The 21,138-nt window shown below is 44.0% G+C and overlaps 1 protein-coding gene across 1 annotated transcript in view; it reads right to left on the bottom strand.

Annotated features, from left to right (window-relative positions):
- Window positions 1-18,889, bottom strand: part of kpnb1 (karyopherin (importin) beta 1) — a 39,764-nt gene extending 20,875 nt beyond the window's left edge. The window contains exons 1-9 of the mRNA XM_073071799.1: window positions 18,674-18,889; window positions 18,537-18,595; window positions 11,818-12,000; window positions 10,251-10,451; window positions 9,296-9,448; window positions 8,557-8,616; window positions 8,377-8,466; window positions 7,417-7,527; window positions 4,129-4,230 (exon numbers count right to left, since the gene is read on the bottom strand). Of these exons, the coding sequence (XP_072927900.1) occupies window positions 4,129-4,230; window positions 7,417-7,527; window positions 8,377-8,466; window positions 8,557-8,616; window positions 9,296-9,448; window positions 10,251-10,451; window positions 11,818-12,000; window positions 18,537-18,595; window positions 18,674-18,728 (1,014 nt within the window). The 5' untranslated portion in view covers window positions 18,729-18,889. The remainder of the gene's footprint in view (window positions 1-4,128; window positions 4,231-7,416; window positions 7,528-8,376; window positions 8,467-8,556; window positions 8,617-9,295; window positions 9,449-10,250; window positions 10,452-11,817; window positions 12,001-18,536; window positions 18,596-18,673) is intronic.
- Between the last annotated feature and the right edge of the window lie 2,249 nt (window positions 18,890-21,138).

The raw sequence follows: 21,138 nt of genomic DNA, 5'->3' as shown, positions 1-21,138 counted from the left end.
ATGTCAGCCAGTAGACCGCCATATCCAGCAGGCGATCGAGTGATAGGGCTTTGGCGGTAACGGGACGAGGCGAGGTGAGGTAGGTTTAACTGTGTTACTGCAGAAAGGCGGAAGTATGAGTGTGAGGCCAGTTTTTTGTGCTCGGTGTCAGATGTGGGAGGTCCTGGAGTCTCCCAGCCTCCTGGATGGCCATACCTGCACTCGGTGTGTCGAGCTGCAGCTCCTAAGAGACCCGAGTTAGGAAATTGGAGATGCAGCCCGATAATCTTCACCTGGTCAGGGAGAGCGAGGTGGTGATAGAAAGGCAGGTGGTCACACCGGGACCACGGGTGACAGACAAGTGAGTCACAGTCAGGAGAGGGAAGGGGAAGACAGAGTCTGGCCCTGTGGCTCAGAAGGGTAGGGAAAGCAAGAGGAAGGCAGAAGTGATAGGGGACTCTATATAGTTAGGGGGTCAGACAGGCGATTCTATGGACACAGGAAAGAACCTCGGATGGTGGTTTGCCTCCCAGATGCCAAGGTCCAGGATGTTTCGGATCGTGTCCAAGATATCCTGCAGTGGGAGGGAGAACAGCCAGAGGTTGTGGTGCATATTGGTACCAATGACATAAGTAGGAAAAGGGAAGAGGTCCTGAAAAAAGACTACAGGGAGTTAGGAAGGAAGTTGAGAAGCAGGACCACAAAGGTAGTAATCTCAGGATTACTGCTAGTGCCACGCGACAGTGATAACAGGAATAGAATGAGGTGGAGTTAAATGTGTGGCTGAGGGATTGGAGCGGGGTCAGGGATTCAGATTTCTGGATCATTGGGACCTCTTTTGGGGCAGGTGTGACCTGTGGGAAAAAAAAGGACCGGGGAGGTTTGCTAAGACTACTGGGGAGAGTTTAAATTAGAATTGTTGGGGGGGGTGGGAACCGAACTGAAGAGACTGGAGAAGGGGAGGTTGGCTCACAAATAGAGAGAAAGCTTGTAGACAGTGCAAGAGGGAGGATAGGCAGGTGACAAGAGAAGGGACACGCTCAGACTGAAGGTTTGAGATACATCTATTTTAATGCAAGGAGCGTTGTGAACAAAGCGGATGAGCTTAGAGCATGGATCAGTACTTGGAGATGTGATGTGGTGGCCATTACAGAGACTTGGATAGCTCAGGGACAGGATTGGTTGCTTCAAGTGCCGGGTTTTAGATGTTTCAGAAAGGACAGGGAGGGAGGCAAAAGAGGTGGGGGCATGGCACTGTTGATCAGAGATAGTGTCATGGCTGCAGAAAAGGTGGACGCCATGGAGGGATTGTCTACGGAGTCTCTATGGTTGGAGGTTAGGAACAGGAAGGGGTCAATAACTTTACTGGGTGTTTTTTTTATAGGCTGCCCAATAGTAACAGGCATATCGAGGAACAGATAGGGAAACAGATCCTGGAAAAGTGTAATAACAACAGTTGTCATGATGGGAGATTTTAATTTCCCAAAAATAGATTGGCATCCCCCTAGAGCAAGGGGTTTAGATGGGGTGGAGTTTGTTAAGCGAGTTCAGGAAGATTTCTTGACACAATACGTAGATAAGCCTACAAGAGGAGAAGATTTGGTATGGGAAAATGAATCTGGTCAGGTGTCAGAACCTCAGTGGGAGAGCATTTTGGAGAGTGATCATAATTCTATCTCCTTTACAATAGCATTGCAGAGGGATAAGAACAGACAAGTTAGAAAAGCGTTTCACTGGAGTAAGGGGAATTATGTGGCTATCAGGCAGGAAACTGGAAGCTTAAATTGGAAACGGATGTTCTCAGGGAACTGTTCAGGGGATATTTGTGTGGAGTTCTGCATAGGTACATTCCAATGAGACAGGGAAGTTACGGTCGTACAGGAACCGTGGTGTACAAAGGCTGTAATAAATCTAGTCAAGAAGAAAAAAGCTTACAAAAGGTTCAGAGATCTAGGGATTGTTAGAGATCTACAGTTAGAGATCTCTAATAGGAAGGAGCTTACGGAGGAAATTAGGAGAGCCAAAGGGGCCATGAGAAGGCCTTGGTGGGCAGGATTAAGGAAAACCCCAAGGCATTCTACAAGTAGGTGAAGAGTAAGAGGATAAGACGTGAAAGAATAGGACCTATCAAGTGTGACAATGGGAAAGTGTGTATAGAACCAGAGAAAATAGCAGAGGTACTTTATTTCAGTATTCACTATGGAAAAGAATCTTGGTGATTGTAGTGATGACTTTCAGCAGACTGAAAAGCTAGAAAAGCTGGAGCTTTCGGAAAGCATCAAGTTAGACAAGTTGCCTGGAGCAGTGAGAGGTTCCCCAGGCTACTGTGGGAGGCGAGGGAGATTACTGAGCCTCTGGCGATGATCAATGGGGACTGGAGAGGTTCCGGAGGATTGCGGAAGTTGTTCCTTTATTCAAGAAAGGGAGAAGAGATAGACCAGGAAATTATAGTCTTACCTCAGTGGTTGGTAAGTTGATGGAGAAGATCCTGAGAGGCAGGATTTATGAACATTTGGTGAGGCAGGATTTATGAACATTTGGAGAGGCATAATATGATTAGGAATAGTCGGCATGGCTTTGTCAAAGGCAGGTCATGCCTTACGAGCCTTATTGAATTTTTTGAGGATGTGACTAAACCTATTGATGAAGGTAGAGCAGTAGATGTAGTGTATATGGATTTCAGCAAGGCATTTAATAAGCTACCCCATACAAGGCTTATTGAAAAAAGTAAGGAGGCATGGGATCCAAGGGGACATTGCTTTGCGGATCCAGAACTGGCTTAACCACAGAAGCCAAAAAGTGGTTGTAGACGGGTCATATTCTGTATGGAGGTCAGTTACCAGTGGAGTGCCTCAGGGATCTGTTCGGGGGACCCTTACTTTTCATGATTTTTATAAATGACCTGGATGAGAAAGTGGAGGGTTGGGTTAGTAAGTTTGCTGATGACAAATGTTGTGGATAGTGTGGAGGGCTGTCAGAGGTTACAGTGGGACATTGATAGGATGCAAAACTGGGCTGAGAAGTGGCAGATGGAGTTCAACCCAGATAAGTGTGAGGTGGTTCATTTTGGTAGGTCAAATATGATGGCAGAATATAGTGTTAATGGTAAGACTCTTGGCAGTTTGGAGGATCAGAGGGATCTTGGGTTCCGAGTCCATAGGACACTCAAAGCAGCTGCGCAGGTTGACTCTGTGGTTAAGAAGGCGTACGGTGTATTGGCCTTCATCAATCATGGAATTGAATTTAGGAGCCGAGAGGTAATGTTGCAACTATATAGGACCCTGGTCAGACCTCACTTGGAGTACTGTGCTCAGTTCTGGTCGCCTCACTACAGGAAAGACGTGGAAGCCATAGAAAGGATGCAGAGGAGATTTACAAGGATGTTGCCTGGATTGGGGAGCATGCCTTATGAGAATAGGTTGAGTTTTCTCCTTGGAGCGACAGAGGATGAGAGGTGACCTGATAGAGGTGTATAAGATGATGAGAGGCATTGATCGTGTGGATAGTCAGAGGCCTTTTCCCAGGGCTGAAATGGTTGCCACAAGATGACACAGGTTAAAGGTGCTGGGGAGTAAGTACAGAGGAGATGTCGGGGTAAGTTTTTTCACTCAGAGCGGTGAGCATGTGGAATAGGCTGCCGGCAACGGTGGTGGAGGCAGATACGATAGGGTCTTTTAAGAGGCTTTTGGATAGGTACATGGAGCTTAGAAAAATAGAGGGCTATAGGTAAACCTAGTAATTTCTAAGGTAGGGACATGTTCTGCACAACTTTGTGGGCCACAGGGCCTGTATTGTGCTGTAGGTTTTGTATGTTTCTAACTATATTCCCAAAATGGGGAAAGAAAACTGATGGCATTATAGAGCAAACTTCAACTTGCTTCAAGGAGGCAGCCTCACATCCAAAACCAGCATCTGAGCTGATCTAAGTGTATAATTACAGCCCAATCTTAATGGGAAAGACCAAGTTTTACAAATTCTTCCGAAATATAAATCTGTGCACGTTTTCAGTTATCAGCTGATCAGAGTATAAATACACAGCAATTAACTCAGCTGTGAAATAGTTTGCTGTTACTCATATCAAACTCTAGCACATAGAAAGCAATCAGCACAAAATCAGATACAAGTTCATCTGAACCATCTTAGAATTACCTGTTTAGTCAAAGTTTGAGTGAGAATGGGTACCAAATACTGCAATGCTCCTTTTGCATAGAATTTGCTTGTATGTTCAGGAGGCCTTCCCTGTTCTGCTGCCTGTGCAAAGGAAAAAGAAATTGATACAAATTACTCCAGTATAATAAACCAAGCTCAGAACACACCTCTTATATCTAATGCAACTCTGAATCTAGAAAACAACTTTCACTTTTACACAGCTTATCAAATAAAGGACACGCACAACATGCTGGAGCAACTCAGAAGGTCAGGCAGCATCCGTGGAAACAAGGAGACGTTTCGGGCCGAGACTCTACATCAGGACTGAAGAGGGAGGGGCTCTATAAAGAAGGTGGGGGGGGGGGGGGGGGGGGAGGGTGGTAGGTGCCAGGTAAAAAACCAGTAAGGGGGAAGATCAAGGGGTGGGAGAGGGGAAGCAGGAAAGGTGAAGGAGGAATGTAAGGGGAAAGCACTATGGGTAGTAGAAGGTGGAATCATAAGAGAGGTGAAAGGCAGCTGGAGGAGGAGGCAGAGTGAAACTGGGATGGTGGAAGGGAGGGGGACGGAATTACCAGAAGTTGGAGAATTCAATCTTCATGCCAAAAGGGGCTGGAGACTACCCAGACTGTATATGAGGTGTTGCTCCTCCAACTTGAGTTTGGCCTCATCATGGCAGTAGACATATGAAGCAGAGTTGAAGTGAGTGGCAACCGGGAGATCCTGTCTGTTGTGGCGGACAGAGCGGAGGTGCTCGACAAAGCGGTCCCCCAATCTGCGTCGGGTCTCACCGATGTAGAGGCCGCCGCACCGGGAGCAATAGATGATCCCAACAGACTCACAAGTGAAGAGTTGCCTCACCTGGAAGGACTGTTCTGGGGCCCTGAATGGTGGCAAGAGATGAGGTGTAGGGACAGGTGTAGCACTTACGCTGGCAGGGATAAGTGCCAGGTAGGAGATCTGTGGGGAGGGACGTGTGGACCAGAGAGTTGCTGAGGAAATGATCCCTGCAGAAAGCAGAGTGGGGTAGAGAGGGAAAGATGTGCTTAGTGGTGGGGTCCTGTTGAAGGTGGTGGAAGTTGTGGAGGATAACGTGCTGGATCCGGAGGCTGGTGGGGTAAGGACAAGGGGAACTCTGTCCTTGTTCTGGTGACGGGAGGATGGGGTGAGGGCCGAAGTGCAGGAAATGGAGGAGATGTGTGTGAGGGCATCATTGATGATGACAGAAGGGAAACCACAATCCTTAAAGAAAGGGGGCATTTGAGATGTCCTGGAACAGAAAGCCTTATCCTGGGAGCAGATGTGGCAGAGACGGAGGAAGTGGGAATAGGGAATAGCACTTCTGCATATGGCAGGGTGGGAAGAGGTATAGTCGAGGTAGTTATGAGAGTCAGTGGGTTTATAGAAGATGTCAGTGGACAGTCTCCAGAGATGAAGACCGAGAGATCAAGAAAGGGGAGAGAAGTGTCTGAGATGGACCAAGTGAATTTGAGGGCTGGGTGGAAGTTAGAGGCAAAGTTGATGAAATTGACAAGCTCAGCACGGGTGCAGGAAGCAGCACTAATGCAGTTGTCAATGTAGCGAAGGAGAAGTTGGGGAGCAGTACCAGTATAGGTTTGGAGCATAAACTGTTCCACATAACCAACAAAGAGGCAGTCATATCTGGGGCCCATGCGAGTGCCCATAGCTACACCCTTGGTCTGAAGAAAGTGGGAAGAGCAAAAAGAAGTTATTAAGGGTGAGTACCAATTTCACCAACCGGAGGAGGGTGGTGGTGGTGGGGAACTGGTGAGGTCTATTGTCCAGAAAGTAGTGGAGGGCTTTGAGGCCTTCTTGATAAGGGATGGAAGTGTATAAGGATTGGACATCCATAGTGAATGTTGTTGTGCGTGTTGCTTTGACCCCAGCACCTGCAGAGTATTTTGTGTTATCAAGTAAAGGCTCTGCTTTGGCTGAACAGAACTTAACTGCAGTTTCAGTGTGGCGCAGTGTGCTATGATATTTTACATACCTGAAGTCACAACTTTCGGCTTATGTACTGGTGATGAGGACCTTTCACCCCAAACTGGTCAAGCATTCATGCAGTCAGTGGTACAAAAGATCATCAATACACTGCATGACCAGTTTTCAGTGGCTTGTGACTAACCAGCATTGCCGCCTTTATATAGGCCCTTCCAGCTCCTAGAGCCACGTCGCCCAGCAAGCCCCCGATTTAATCCTAGCCTAATCACAGTACAATTTACTAATTAACCTACTGACTAGTACATCTTTGGACTGTGGGAGGACCCAAAGGAAACCCACGCGGTGACAATGAGAACACAGCAGCAGGAATTGTACCTGGGTTGCCTGTACTTAAAGCACAGTACTAACCACTGCACTACCATGCACTGACCCTTTTGAATAAACACTTTCCCTTGTCACCGGAACAAAGTAGGTAAGCATGCCAAAAAGCAAAATAGGCAAAGACACTCTGAAAGTAATAAAATTCTTGTTTGAAAATTGAAATTTGCCTCCTATATGAGAATGTCTCAGGAACAGGCAAAGAAATTTTGAGAACAAACAATGATCACCTCTCACCTCTTAACAACCACAGCACACTTCAAAATATTTTACAACCAAATAAAATTCTTTACAATAACTGCAGCAAAATTAAGGCTGATTTATACTTGTGTGTACAGGCTATGCCGCAGCCCTGATTTTCACTTCTGCGTCGCTCTATGCCATAGCGAGCATGCACTGGTGTGCGCCAAAACGCTAGTTGGCGGTGGGGTTTTTATGCCACTGTGTTGAGTTTCTTCATGAGAGACATGGACGAGGAAATGCATTTCAAACATTTTCGCATGTCGGCACATAGATTTGACAATTTGGTTCATCTATTTCATATCGGTGTACGCACAACCTACAAACATGGCGGAGAAGAAGCAATGGGAAATGCGACGCTACCAAGCGGACCAATCACACTTGTTGCAGTCTGCGTCGCTACGACGTGTGAACAACTTCTCTGGAGAGGTGCATGTCACCCTACTGTGCAGGGTATGTGACACCTACGGCGTAGATGCGACACACAAGTATAAATCAGCCTTTAGAATAGAGAAATTCTATGCTCCCAAATTCGAACAAATAAATGTATCAAATCTCTTTGGTGAGGGATTAGTACTTTGTCAGGACACAGGACATGGCTTAACATTTCCAGGAGCTTTCCTAGCATAAAATTTTATGCCTCTGTATCCCCACAGAGGAAAGGCAGAAAGAATTAAATCCAATGCATCTTTTTGTAACATTAAAACACACCTCAGAAGCTTCAATAGCCAGATCCATTTCCTCATCACAAACATTGGACCAGAACTCAATTCCTTGTAGGGCGACTTCATCAATATCACTCTTCATAGCTTCAATGGTAATCTTTGAGATTTCAAAAAAGCAAAAACATTTACTGGAAAATACTAGCAGAAAAGGGATGACCAAATAATTACCAAGATTTATACATAAATATTTTCAATTGCATACTGAACATACGGTGAAACATCGCCCATACTAGATTTCAGTCTACGTCTAAATGAACAGGCTTCACTGCTTGTGCACAAGGATTCATTGACAGGAAAATTCCAATAATCTATCGAGTGCTGTAAATCCCAACAGTTCAGCATCTAGCTCACTGGGACCTCACAAACAATTTAAACTTACTAGAGCCCTATTTCCCACGCTCCCTTTAGAATCTTGTGGTTCACTGTTCTACACTTTCTCTGTAGCTTTTACACTGCATTGATATTTAACCTTATTCTACCTCAATACACCGTAATGCAGGGGTTGTCAACCTTATTTATGCCGTGGACCGGAAACCCCAGTGTAACGATGTGATCTGTATGAAAGCAAGACAAGGTTTTATAATGAATCAATTTCCCACAATAGTAAAACATTTCCTACTGAATCCAGACAGAGCAGCATCCCCATCACATGCTATTTTCCCTACCTAAACTCTATCCCATATCTAGGACCTTTTTGGGTAGTGGTTTGTTAATTTTGCAAGGATGAATTTCCGCAACCCAAGCATCACTGTAGTCTGAAAAACCTGTTCTGCAAAGCCCCAATGGTCGCTGATTTTCAGATACTCTAGATCAGGAGTTCCCAACCTGGGGTCCATGGAACCCTTAGTTAACGGCATATTAAAAAAAAGTTGGGAACTTCTGCTCCAATTACTAAACTAGATTCTGCCAACAGGGCAAAGCAATCTGAAATACAAATCATACTTACAGCAAAAAGAGCTGGACCCATGTAAGTTTCCATATACTGGTAATATAGGGACATGATCTTCACCAAATTTTGCAAGGCAGCCACTCTCACCTATTAGATTCAAACATCAAATTCACTCAATGGATATATTTACTACTGAAATCTCTACCACTGCACAGAATTTAAGGCAGTCGCACTTACCCTTGTATCAGGGCACTGAGTTGCTTCACAAACTACTTGCATAATAAAGTGCCTCTCAGACTGTAAAAGAGAAAAACATCTGTAAAGACACACAAACTAAAGAACGCAGCTGATGTATAACAATACTTGGTAAAGAAATTGTGTAGTTAACTTGAGAGCCAAAGACATTCATGGAAATAAAAAAGTACACTGGTTTCAGTACACTTGTACTCTGCCAACTACACTTTATAAATATTTTTTTAAAAGCACCAATGTATAAAAGCCAGTAACTTCCATTAATTTAACCAAAGGGAGAGAAAAAACAATAACCAATGAAACAAGTCTGCCCCTTTCTGCATTTATCTTTATACTTAGTCAATTTTCAAAAATTTAGATTTTAATCTTTACCTTCTTCCCAATTTGTTCAAATAAATGTTAATTTGGGGGTAACTATTTCGTTCCCACTCACTCAAATTGCATTACACTACATACAGAGAAAGGTTTTAGTCAGCATAACCTTACATAGCCTGCAAGTCTCAGTTTTATTTCATTGAATTTCATCAGAAGAGCAGCGTGGTGCATGATTTCTCATCACAGACTTGAGGCCAGCAACCAAATGTTATTTAAATGGAAAGGGGGAAGACAAGGGGGTAGTGAAGAGGGAGATGGCCAAACATTTATGCTTGATTGATTGGCTAGATCATAATCAACCAGACACCCTTGATTGTCTGGAATGCTGACCATCTTCATAGCATCTTACCTCTTTGTCAAAGTTAGCTTTAGTGAATTCCAAGGAGTTGAGCAGTGCATTTGTCGCAGCCAACTTTACATTGTTGCTGGGCTCCTCCTTGCGCATTCCTTGAATGATTGCAGTAAGGATTTCATTGGACTTATCCTGTAGTTGTTCAGGATCCTGAAAAGTCAATAGTTGCTTAGCATTTCCTAGCCCACAAAAGAGGAAGCCTTTAAAATTCACGCAGTGCTCTCCAATTGCATGCTAACTACAATTATGGATGTTAACTGGTTATACCATTCCAACCCCCGCCCAATAACTGACACTTTCTTACATCAGTGACATTATGGAACACACAGCTCATAATCAACAAGTTTTAATTCCTGATGAAGAGTCTTGGCCCGAAACTTCAGCTGTTTATTCCTTTCCATAGATCAGGGTTTCCAACTTTGTTTATACCATGGACCCCTCCCATTAAACATGGGGTTCACGTTCATGGACGCCAGGGTTAGGAAACCCTGCTGTAAATGCTGCCTGACCTATTGATGTTTTTCAACATTTTACTTAAAAATAATCCCTCTTTAATTTATGTGCCTGAGGTAAACACTGATTGATCATCCCAAACACCCTAGAGAAGTCCACCAAGTACTGCAGCTTTCAGTACTGGTATTCCTATAATTCAGTTGTTCCAAAATTTAGACCGAGCAATGATAAAAAACAAACTTGTACATTTCCAAGCGAGGAATCAGTGCAACTTGAAGGCAAGGCTTTTTATGGATATATCCCCATGTTATAACCAGGGCTGTGCGATTTGAATAATTTGCCAAATAAGTGCACTTCACTTTTAGATTGTACAGAACGCAGACACAATGGATGGAATACTAATCAAGTAATCTACTGTCACATACCATACAAAAATGTTTATTGAATTCAGGGGGAAAAAGCCAAGCTGCACAGATACAGCTACAATGTAAATACTCACAATATCCTGGCAAATGTAGCCAATAGCTTCCAAAGTTGCCTCTTTCATATGTTCGGTGCTGTTAGGGTTTGTCACATTTGCAACTAGGTGAGGAATGAGCTCAGGCCATTGAACAACGGGGATCTCCGCACACGCAATTCCAGCAACACACTGAGATGCAGAGCTGGGCCTGTAAGTTTCTGTTCCCAGAGTTTGCAAAACCTGTGAGACGAGTTAGACATTAAAAATGAATTCAGTTCTTCAGCTGAGTAACCACAACTTCAAGGACACGTTTCCACAGGACCTATGAGCATTTTTTTAAGCAGTAAAAATACCATCAGCCTTAAGAATATACTAGCACAAACTATGCCTTTAATTCCTCCACAGCCCCAAAGCCAACAAGCACCACCCTCCTCAGGAACCAATGCTTGAAAGATTACTACTTAGGCGAGTCACTTGAGAGCTGGAGAGAAAACTGAAACTAAAACATTAAATCAGAAAAGAAAGTGAAATCAAAACAGGTTCTACATCATTAAAGTTTGATGTACAATAACCTCTGAAAATGTAATGTAGCTATCATTTTGCAGCAAGCTTTTGATATAAACCAATATTCTACTATCCTTCATATTGTAGAGCTCAACATCCCACAACATAAACACTGCATTATATCAAGGAAGAGTTGCTCCATATCCTAATATAGTACTGAAGCTCAAATAAAACACTGCTACAACTGTACATCAAACAGGTACAGCAAGACATCTCCAGAATGTTTCAGATCCAAATCATTTGTACATAAGTAACCATAAACTAGCTTAATACTTGACTCTGAACTGGAGTCACACACTGACTTTGGTTCTTTGTGGGAATGGGACCCGCTCTCAGGGCCTCACGACCCGGCCTAGAAGATTAGCACACCTTCGTGGCTCTGGAGGAGAGCTGATTCAAGTGCTGCTGCTGCCAACTGATGCGCTGTGGGAGAATGGAAGATCGGAGGCAGCGGGCTTGATGCTGGCTGTGTGCTCAGAAAGTGATGCAACAGTCTTTTAACACCATAAACAGTGAGTTTTGTTATGTCTCCCTTCTTGCTGTGAAACGGGGATATCTCTTTTTCCCTGATTAGTCTTTAGGGTATTGCAAGTTTGTGTCTTTACAGATGCTTTGCTGCACGCTTCAGTGGCTTGGTGGGGGATTTAGGGTTCTAACATTTAACTGTTATTCATTCTTTGCGGCAATTCTGTTTTACTAGATGTTTGCGAAGAAAAATTACAGGATGTATATTGCATACATTTCTCTGACATTAAATGTACCTTTTGAAACACTTGCAACGTACATGTCAAACTGCAGACCAGCTGGGCATATGGAGATCAAGCTGATTTCAATGCAATGAAAAGTTGTACTGACAAGAAGTATTATTTTTAATCCAAATGTCCTGGAATGCTGAGGCATGCAAAAACTTCTTCCTTGTCCATATTATTTTTATTACTCAAATGTTTGGACTAACATCCACCCACTCTTAACCCATACACTCCCATAAGAAATCATGCACAGTAATATTTGTTAAACAGTCATCATAGCTTCACTAACTTACGAAGTTTTTAATTTCTCGACGAGCATTGCTGTCAATTGCCAGCCACCTTTGCTGATACTGTGTCTTGACATCAAGGTCCTTAGATGTTAAAGAATTTTTGATTTGTAGACCAGCTGCAATTCGAGCAACTTGACTGTTTCCTGGGTTTGCTAGTACTTTTGACAGTTCCACCAAGAAGGTCGGCTGTAACAAAATAGGAAATATTATTTCAGCAGTTATAATGTCTATCATGTCCCACAATAATTCTGATTCAAGAGTTTCTTTAAACCTTTTAAGGCATTATGCACAATGTCACTGATACAAGGCAGACAGTAAACAGGTGCTTAGTATAACCAGAATGTACACACTTAATGCTAGAAGCCAAGACCAAATCCAAGCCTCACTTTGAACATGTAATACACGTACGATAGCAACACCTAGGGATAGGTAGGGTATTAATAGAATGATTGCAATCTTAGCTGCCAACAATGTCTGGTAAACAAAAACATTACCCGCTTAAAAGAGAACCCACAAGTCTTTAAGTACAACACCAGTACTGCTAGAATACATCTTAAAAGCTAAATCATGTAAACTATATCCCAAATACTTAATCTCACAAGAGATAGAATACTAAAGTAGTGATCATCACTGAGTTAATAAAGGTTGAACTTCTGGAAAAGTATCCCACTCAGATTTGTCAGTACAGTAGAGCATTACACTCACTTGTTGCATTCCAGCTAGTTACATGCAGACCTAGAAAAAATTTTTACACTTGATATCAGAATACAGCACTGCAGAGATACAAATATTATGTAAGTAATCTGCTCCAAGAGAAATAAAACTCAGATGTTGCAGTGGCTCACACGCTAAATGTACTTTGCTGAGATCCTAACCCAAATTCTAGTGTATTTCTAGATCACCAACAAATGGCAAGGATAGGCTCACTCACCTCTGCCCCTCAATACAGGTGCGACCCCCCCCCCCCCCGGGCTGTGACCCGAGTCCCCTCCTCTACTTCCTTTTGAGCTGTCACACAGCTTAAATCTGCTGATCAAATTCACAGATGACACAACTTCGAAGGTGACACCCTGACACAGCGGTGCCAAGATAACAACCTCTCCCTCATTGTGCAAAAAGAGTTGATTGTGGATTACAGGAGGAACAGAAACAGGCTCACTCCGATCAGCACTGAATCTGTAGTTGAGAGGGTGTGTAGTTTCAAGTTCCTCAGTATACACAGCACTGAAGATCTCACCTGGACTGTACACACTAGCTGTGTGGTAAAAAAAGCACAACAGCGACACTTCCACCTCAGGCGACTAAAGAAGTTCGACACGAGCCCCCAAATCCTCAGGACTTTCTACAGGGGCACCACTGAGAGCATCCTGACTGGCTGTATCACCTCCTGGTACGGGAACTGCACCAATCTTGATCGCTGGCCATTGCAGAGAGTGGTACGGACAGCCCAGCACATCTGTGGGCATAAATTTCCCTCCATTGAGGACATTTACAGCAGCAGGTGCATAAAGAAGGCCTGGAAAATCATCGGGGACACCAGTCACCCCTACCATAAACTGTTTCAGCTGCTTCCATCTGGCAAATGGTGCTGCAGCATTAACGTCAGGACCAACAGACTACAGGACAGCTTCTTTCTACAAGCCATTAGACTTATAAATTCACATGTCTCTACTTTGCAGTCATAACAAATTTTTACTTCCTCACGTTGTGGGATGGATGCAAGATTTTAAATAAATTCACTAATTCTACAGGTTAGAAAGATGAAATAAATCCTAGACAAGCAATGGGTCTTCTAGGAAATTAATGAAAACTTTGGCAGCTTAGTGGACATTGGAAGATGACTATTGTAACAGCAATTCAAACCCCACTAATTGGATAATTTGCATTTAAGTAAAAATTTACTTTGTGTGTTTACTTTGTCACAAAACTCAACTGATTCATTAATGAGCTTTAAATTATTACATACTTCTATTAAGGGAGACACGTGGGGTGCACATTCACAAATACCCAAAGGCTGTAAACCCACACAAACCAATGACAATTATTAAAAGATGAAACTTGTAAAAAGTAAATCTGACCTTTATAAACACTGATGTGTCCCAGAGCTGGGAATCAAATTTAGTCTTTGAACACTTAAACAAATTCGATAGAATAAAAAATAAATACTTCAAAGAGGAAGAAAATAAAACCACGGGGAGTCAAGTTTAATTAACTACAGCAATGGACAAAATAACCTTCATCACTATGATTTAACTGGTTTTTATCTAATGGTCTCAGTGGAACTGGAGATTAGGAACAATGACAGTGATCCATACTATAAAATGCAACTCGACTATCTGGAACTACAGTAAGTATTTTCAAGGCCAGCTACTGCATGGTTATAATAAAATACCAATACTAGATTTTAAACTGAATAAATGCAATTGCTTTGCTGCTCAAATACACAAAAGACTGCATTCCTTTCATCGAGTTAAAATAAAGTTAATTATTCAAACCTGCACCAATTTTAAATTCATTGCTCTGCACACAATATTAGTACATCTTAGCAAATTCAACTAAAACAAGCTTACAAACACTAGCAAGTTGAATTCAATACTGCCATTCCCATTATAGTTCATACTACGACAAAGACATCCACAAAGTACCTCTAGAAATCTAAGTTACTTGACAACGATGGGCAATATACCTTTACAGTTGCTCCACTGATCAGGTTAACTGAAATCACTGTCTTATTTCTTAAAAAGCAGTTCACTATAAACAAAGGTGACCATTTAACACAACCAATTATAAAGATAACTGGAACTAGCGATACAATGTGGAGTAGATCCTTCCAGCCAAACTGCCACAGCAATCCCACAACCCCAAATACCCCCAACCTAATTACAGGACAACTTACAATGACCAACTAACCTACCCACTATGTATTTGAACTATGGGAGGAAAAGGAAGCACCCAGGGAAAACTGATGCATTCCACAATGGTGCTGGAATTTAAACTCTGAAACAGCCCAAGTTGCAATAGTCATGCTAACCACTGTGGCACCCAATTACCAATGACTGTGATTAGTGATGACACTGATTCATAAACAGTACTTGTTCTGTTTTTACATTTTAAAAAAAATAGCACTTTCACTAAAGAAAGTGATTAACAGAGAAGCATTGATTTTTAAAATCTGGGTATAATTGATGCCCAATGAGATCTAGTTATTAAAAGAGTGCAGGTGCAGGAAGCAAGTAGGAAGGAAAAGACGTCTTACTGCAATAAAGGGCCTCAATGAGACCAAACCAAGAGAATTACAGTTTTAGTCACACCTAAAAAAGGATTATTATACGGGAGTGCAAGTTTCACAATGGACAAACAGGCTTGTTTGCAAGAGCTAAAATCTGAGGTTCATTGAAATGTTAGAATGTTTAAGCTTGATGAGCTGAATGCAGAGAAAAACTTTTTCTCTCAGAGTCAAGAACAAAAGGGTCAGAGTATCCTAATTGGTGTCAAGAAATTCCTTTGTTCATCGTGAATCCTTGGTATTCTCTTCTCCCAAGGGCTATGACAATATTGAAGGAAAATAAAAGGTCACTGAAATCTCCACTACCAGATGAAATTGTGTGCTTATCCACCAAAATTTCATTATTAAAGCACTTCACTTTCAGTGATGTTCTTTCCAATGAAAAGGCTTAAAATTGCCCAAATATAATAAGCTAAAGGTTCTTAAACTGTACTAGTTATAGACATCTCAAACTAGTGAAAACCCTTGCAGCAAAACTATGCACGTACAAGTGTATCACCCAAAGGACAAGGAAGGACAGGGTAGATACAGTTGGAGTATAACTATTTTATAGCTGCCAGTGCTGCATTAGGAGCATCACTCACACAAGCAGAACAACAGCGCACTGAGTCAGACAAGCCTTCCCTACAGCTCACTTAGGGCATAGTGTCACTGTTGAAGGCTAAATCCAAAGTTGTGTCATAAAATCAAAGCTGGAAAGACAGACAGTCACCTTGCTTAATTAACTTATTGATACAAGCAAAATATACAGCAATGGGTTTAATAATCCAGGCCTGGGGTAGAAACAAGATTACACTCTGGAAATAAATTGCATTCTCAAATTCACAATACCTGGGTGACTTAATGAAAGGCCAACTGGATGAACATGTTGGTTGGCTCAAAACTGGAAAAAGAACGGTGACAAATTGACATAGTTAAGGCTTCCCATGTCAAACAATAGTACATTAATTGAATGAATTCATGTCCTTTTGGAAGACAGAGCTCTTGGTACTTTACCTTTTCCAAACTCTGCTATTCTGAAGATGACAAATAATTATATTGTTACCCATAAATCTCTGCATTTGGATATCGACCAGAGTTGTTCCAGAGGGGCAGACGCGAGTCTGTCTGATCAGGAGCAAGGGTTTGGATCAATCTTTGCCTGGCATCTGGTCCACAACCGTTCCAACTTGGGTGGCCCTCAGCTGCCATTGCCAGGTGGAATCCTTGAAGCATGCAAGCCTCCACACAATGTCAATGTGTTGGTCCAGGTCATAGAGTTTGGAATCAAAACTAATTAACAATGTCCTTCACCTTTAGTGCTTCATCAAGTATACTCTGGCAAATCAGTTTCTAAAATAACCACCTCTCCTCAGAGCAATGTTAGGAACAACTTGAATTTATTTAGCACCTTTGATGCAGTTGACAGTAAAATTTATCAATTACCTATATGTCACCATATACAACACCGAGCTTCATTTTCTTGTGGTCATACGCCATGAATCTATTGAATAATAACTATAACAAAATCGATGAAAAACTGACCAACCTGGCGCTGTGTTTCATGGTGACGTGCTTGCTCAATGACAGGGAAGGCTTTAACCGTGTCACACTGGGTCGTATCCACTACTTTTTAAATAGGATTTTCTGTTCAAGGGCATTGATGTTTCCACACCAGGCTGTGATGCAGCCAGTCAATATACTCTCCAATACACATCTGAAACCAAAGTTTCAGACCTCATGCCAAATCCCTGCAAACTCCTAAGGAAGCAGAGGTGTAGTGAAATGTCTCCAGTACTTCACAGAAAAGGAAATAAAATGATTTTTTTTTTTAAAAAGGAACCAGAGATTTCATGAAATATGTTGCAGAGTTTATGATTCTGACTGCTGAAAGGCATGAAGCAAAGTTGGGGGATGCTCAGAATTGAAATTGATCAGTGATAGAAATGCACAGCAACATTTAAAGATTATACACATGGGTGGGTTAGGACACAGTAATTTTGAATAGTGTAAAAGAAATGTAGAGCATGGGAAACTAGTGAATACATTGGAATAGTTAAATCTAAAGCAAAAAACATTTTGATGTAATATGATCCAGCAACTATGGTCTATAGATACCTGTCTAGCCCAAGCCAAATGTAAATATGTCTTTTCTGAAGGGGAAATTTCCTGAGACTCATCCACTAACCAAATAAAAACTCAAACAATTTTCATGATCTCACAAAATTATTTAATAAAGCCAATTAATCACTTTAGAAGATTTGTTACATTGCTTAAAACTGTTGAATTGGCTATGAAGATTAATTCACCCACTCAGCATAGGCAAATTTGGGAGCCACACTACTGCTTTCAAAAGCCAAGTTACTCATCCATCCAACACCTTGAACTTCTCCAGTTTTAAAAACATGTTTTAATCAGCATTTGCTGTTTAATTTTTTTTTAACTTAAAAATCATTATCAACTAAAGCTGAGAAAACCTTCAACACCCTGACACACCCAAGAAATAAAGCAAATGATCAAGAGGAACAGAATCCATTTGATTCCGGGTGACAAAGTAATTCCAATCACTTGCAAAATAATCAGATCTGGACACAATCTGGAAGGAATCCTAAGTAAGTGAACTTCGAATGAAAATTGTATCAATGCATCAACCATGGAGTATATAACGGTAGAAATCTTTCAGGAATCTACCATATCCAAAGCCCCCCCCCACATAAAAAAGTTGAACAGTGCAAATAAAACTGTTTCTAATTCATCCATTATTTGTATGACTATCACGTGTTATAAAATGCACCGCATTTTAATTTGGAAGCCTAACAAGATTGCATATTACATAAAGTGAATACCTACAAACTATTCAGCCAACCATAAATAACACAAAATGGATCGCAATCTTTGAAAGGGCTCCAAATAACTGCAAAGGAGGGGAGTGAAACCACGGATGCTTTATTAAGAAGTTAAGTACACGCCTGGCAGGGTCTCTAGGCTTCCCGGCCCGGCCCGGCCTGGGGAGCCGGGCCGGCAACATGCGCTCGGGGCCTTGGCAATACCCAGCTTCCCTTCCCATCAACCCAACTTGACGCCAACGGAAACCCAACCCCTCGAGCGCGCGGCGATTGGACAGCGTTGGAGACGGCGCGGGCCCAGCTCGCGCTCCAATTGGCCACGTCTCGCTGCCAATTAGAGCGGCACAGCGGCACCGGAATCCGGCCAGCACGTTAGGCTGCACTTATACCCCCCCCCCCCCGCCCCGTACACCTCCCATCCCCCTCAGCATTCGCCCCCAGTCAGCGAGACGGTTTTTTTTTTGCGCGAGCACCCCCTCCTCCCAAGGGCTTCGTGTCACATCAAATCGAATTATATATAAAATATTTAACAACCGGCGTCCGTTCCCTATAACCTCCGCCCCCACTTTCACCCATTCAAAGGAAAATTGAAAAAGGAACGTAACACTGACCAGATTCTCAACAGCCGCCTGTTCCAGAAACTTCTGTGCCGCCTCCAACTCACTGCGGTCTGAAAGTGGAATAAAATAAAAGGTTATTAGCCGTCAGGAGGGAGAGTGGAGATCGGCGGGGTTGAACTGGCGCTCACCTGGAGAGACTGTTTTCTCTAAGATCGTGATGAGCTCCATGTTAACGAATCTCATGTGTGGAAAGCAAACGTCGAGCTTCGACTCAGGCAGAAACGGCCATCAATGGAGGAGATGAAAAGAAGCGAACCCCGGGGCTGCTCCCTCGCCGGTCGGCCGCTCCTCACACGCCGCCTCACGCCTTCACCCGGCTCCGCAGCTGCGCAAAAGCCGAGTCCCGCCAGCGGCGGAATGATATACCAGGCGCCCCATAAACCGCCTGTACTATCTAACGCCTCTTCCCATTGGCTGTACCGACACCCTCGCGTCAGACGCTCAACCGTCAACGCGACGGTGCGTCCGCTGTGATTGTTCTCTCGGCTCTTACTGTCCACGCCCTCTCTAGCTGCTTTACCCAAATCCCCCGCCTATTGGTGATTTTCCGCCCTTCGAACCGCCATTGCCAACTAACAATTCGTGCGATTGGTTGAGCCCTTCTTCTCCCCACCCAACAACTGCGATAGTTATGCCACGCAGCGCTCGATTGGCTAAGTGACTCGGTGGCCTTCCTTCTCAACCTCTACAGCTATGTAATCTGAAGGTCGATTGGTTGAAAGGAACACTCTAAACGATCACGACGCAACTTCGACTTTTCTTAACTGGCGCCTAAATTTCAAATCTGGAAAATTCTCTTTACCCGGCTTCATATTTTGACGATGGCCTCACTACCCTACGTAGTTATCTACACTAAATTTTATAAAGCATCCAATATGTCTGGGATATTTCACCCCCGAAGCTTCCCGCTATGCCGCTAACGTTGGCCAATCGGAGGGAAGCTCTCATGCGAGTTCCGTTGCACAGTGGCTGGAACAATGACCGTCCGTGGTCGAGTAGTTTTTCTGATGGATAGGGGAACTTGTACCCGGCATTACGTAAAACCCGTGGCGGGTGAAAGGAAGTGGGTGACGGATGGGTTTAAAACAGAACTATATTTCGTGGTGCGGATATACACCCAGACGATGATGTGAGTGCAGCGGCGTTCATTTGTACTTCCCGCCCGTTTCCAGGGAGATAACTGGGCGCGGCCTCCGGTGCAGGAGTGTGGTGGATACGGTCCACAGGCAGTGATAGTGTTTCTGTTCACATCGATAGGCAGTGCTACCCCTCCCACTGTCCACACCCACTGCCAGTGCTTCCCCTCTCACTGTCCACATCCACTGCCAGTGCTTCCCTCTCACTGTCCACATCCACTGCCAGTGCTTCCCCTCTCACTGTCCACACCCACTGCCAGTGCTTCCCTCTCACTGTCCACGTCCACTGCCAGTGCTTCCCCCTCACTGTCCACATCCACTGCCAGTGTTTTGCCTCTCACTGTCCACATCCACTGCCAGTGCTTCCCCTCTCACTGTCCACATCCGCTGCCAGCGCTTCCCCTCTCACTGTCCACATCCGCTGCCAGTGCTTCCCCCTCACTGTCCACATCCGCTGCCAGTGCTTCCCCCTCACTGTCCACATCCACTGCCAGTGCTTCCCTCTCACTGTCCACATCCACTGCCAGTGCTTCCCTCTCACTGTCCACACCCACTGCCAGTGCTTCCCTCTCACTGTCCACATCCACTGCCAGTGCTTCCCTCTCACTGTCCACATCCACTGCCAGTGCTTCCCTCTCACTGTCCACATCCACTGCCAGTGCTTCCCTCTCACTGTCCACATCCACTGCCAGTGCTTCCCCTCTCACTGTCCACATCCACTGCCAGTGCTTCTCCAATCACTGTCCACGCCCACTGCCAGTGCTTCCCTCTCACTGTCCACATCCATTGCCAGTGCTTCCCTCTCACTGTCCACATCCACTGCCAGTGCTTCCCCTCTCACTGTCCACACCCACTGCCAGTGCTTCCCTCTCACTGTCCACATCCACTGCCAGTGCTTCCCCTCTCACTGTCCACATCCACTGCCAGTGCTTCCCTCTCACTGTCCACATCCACTGCCAGTGCTTCCCTCTCACTGTCCACATCCACTGCCAGTGCTTCCCTCTCACTGTCCACATCCACTGCTTCCCCTCTCACTGTCCACATCCACTGCCAGTGCTTCCCCTCTCACTGTCCACATCCACTGCCAGTGCTTCCCTCTCACTGTCCACATCCACTGCTTCCCCTCTCACTGTCCACATCCACTGCCAGTGCTTCCCCTCTCACTGTCCACATCCGCTGCCAGTGCTTCCCCTCTCACTGTCCACACCCGCTGCCAGTGCTTCCCTCTCACTGTCCACACCCACTGCCAGTGCTTTCATAGAACGGTACAGGCCCTTCGGCCCACAATGTTGTGCCGATCCTCAATCCCTGCCTCCCATATACCCCCCACCTTAAATCCCTCCATATACCTGTCTAGTAGTCTCTTAAACTTCACTAGTGTATCTGACTCAGGCAGTGCATTCCACGCACCAACCACTCTCTGAGTGAAAAACCTTCCTCTGATATCCCCCTTGAAC

Source organism: Hemitrygon akajei, chromosome 18, assembly GCF_048418815.1.
Source record: "Hemitrygon akajei chromosome 18, sHemAka1.3, whole genome shotgun sequence".
Lineage (NCBI taxonomy): Eukaryota > Metazoa > Chordata > Chondrichthyes > Myliobatiformes > Dasyatidae > Hemitrygon > Hemitrygon akajei.
This window is presented reverse-complemented; position numbering and strand designations above follow the sequence as displayed.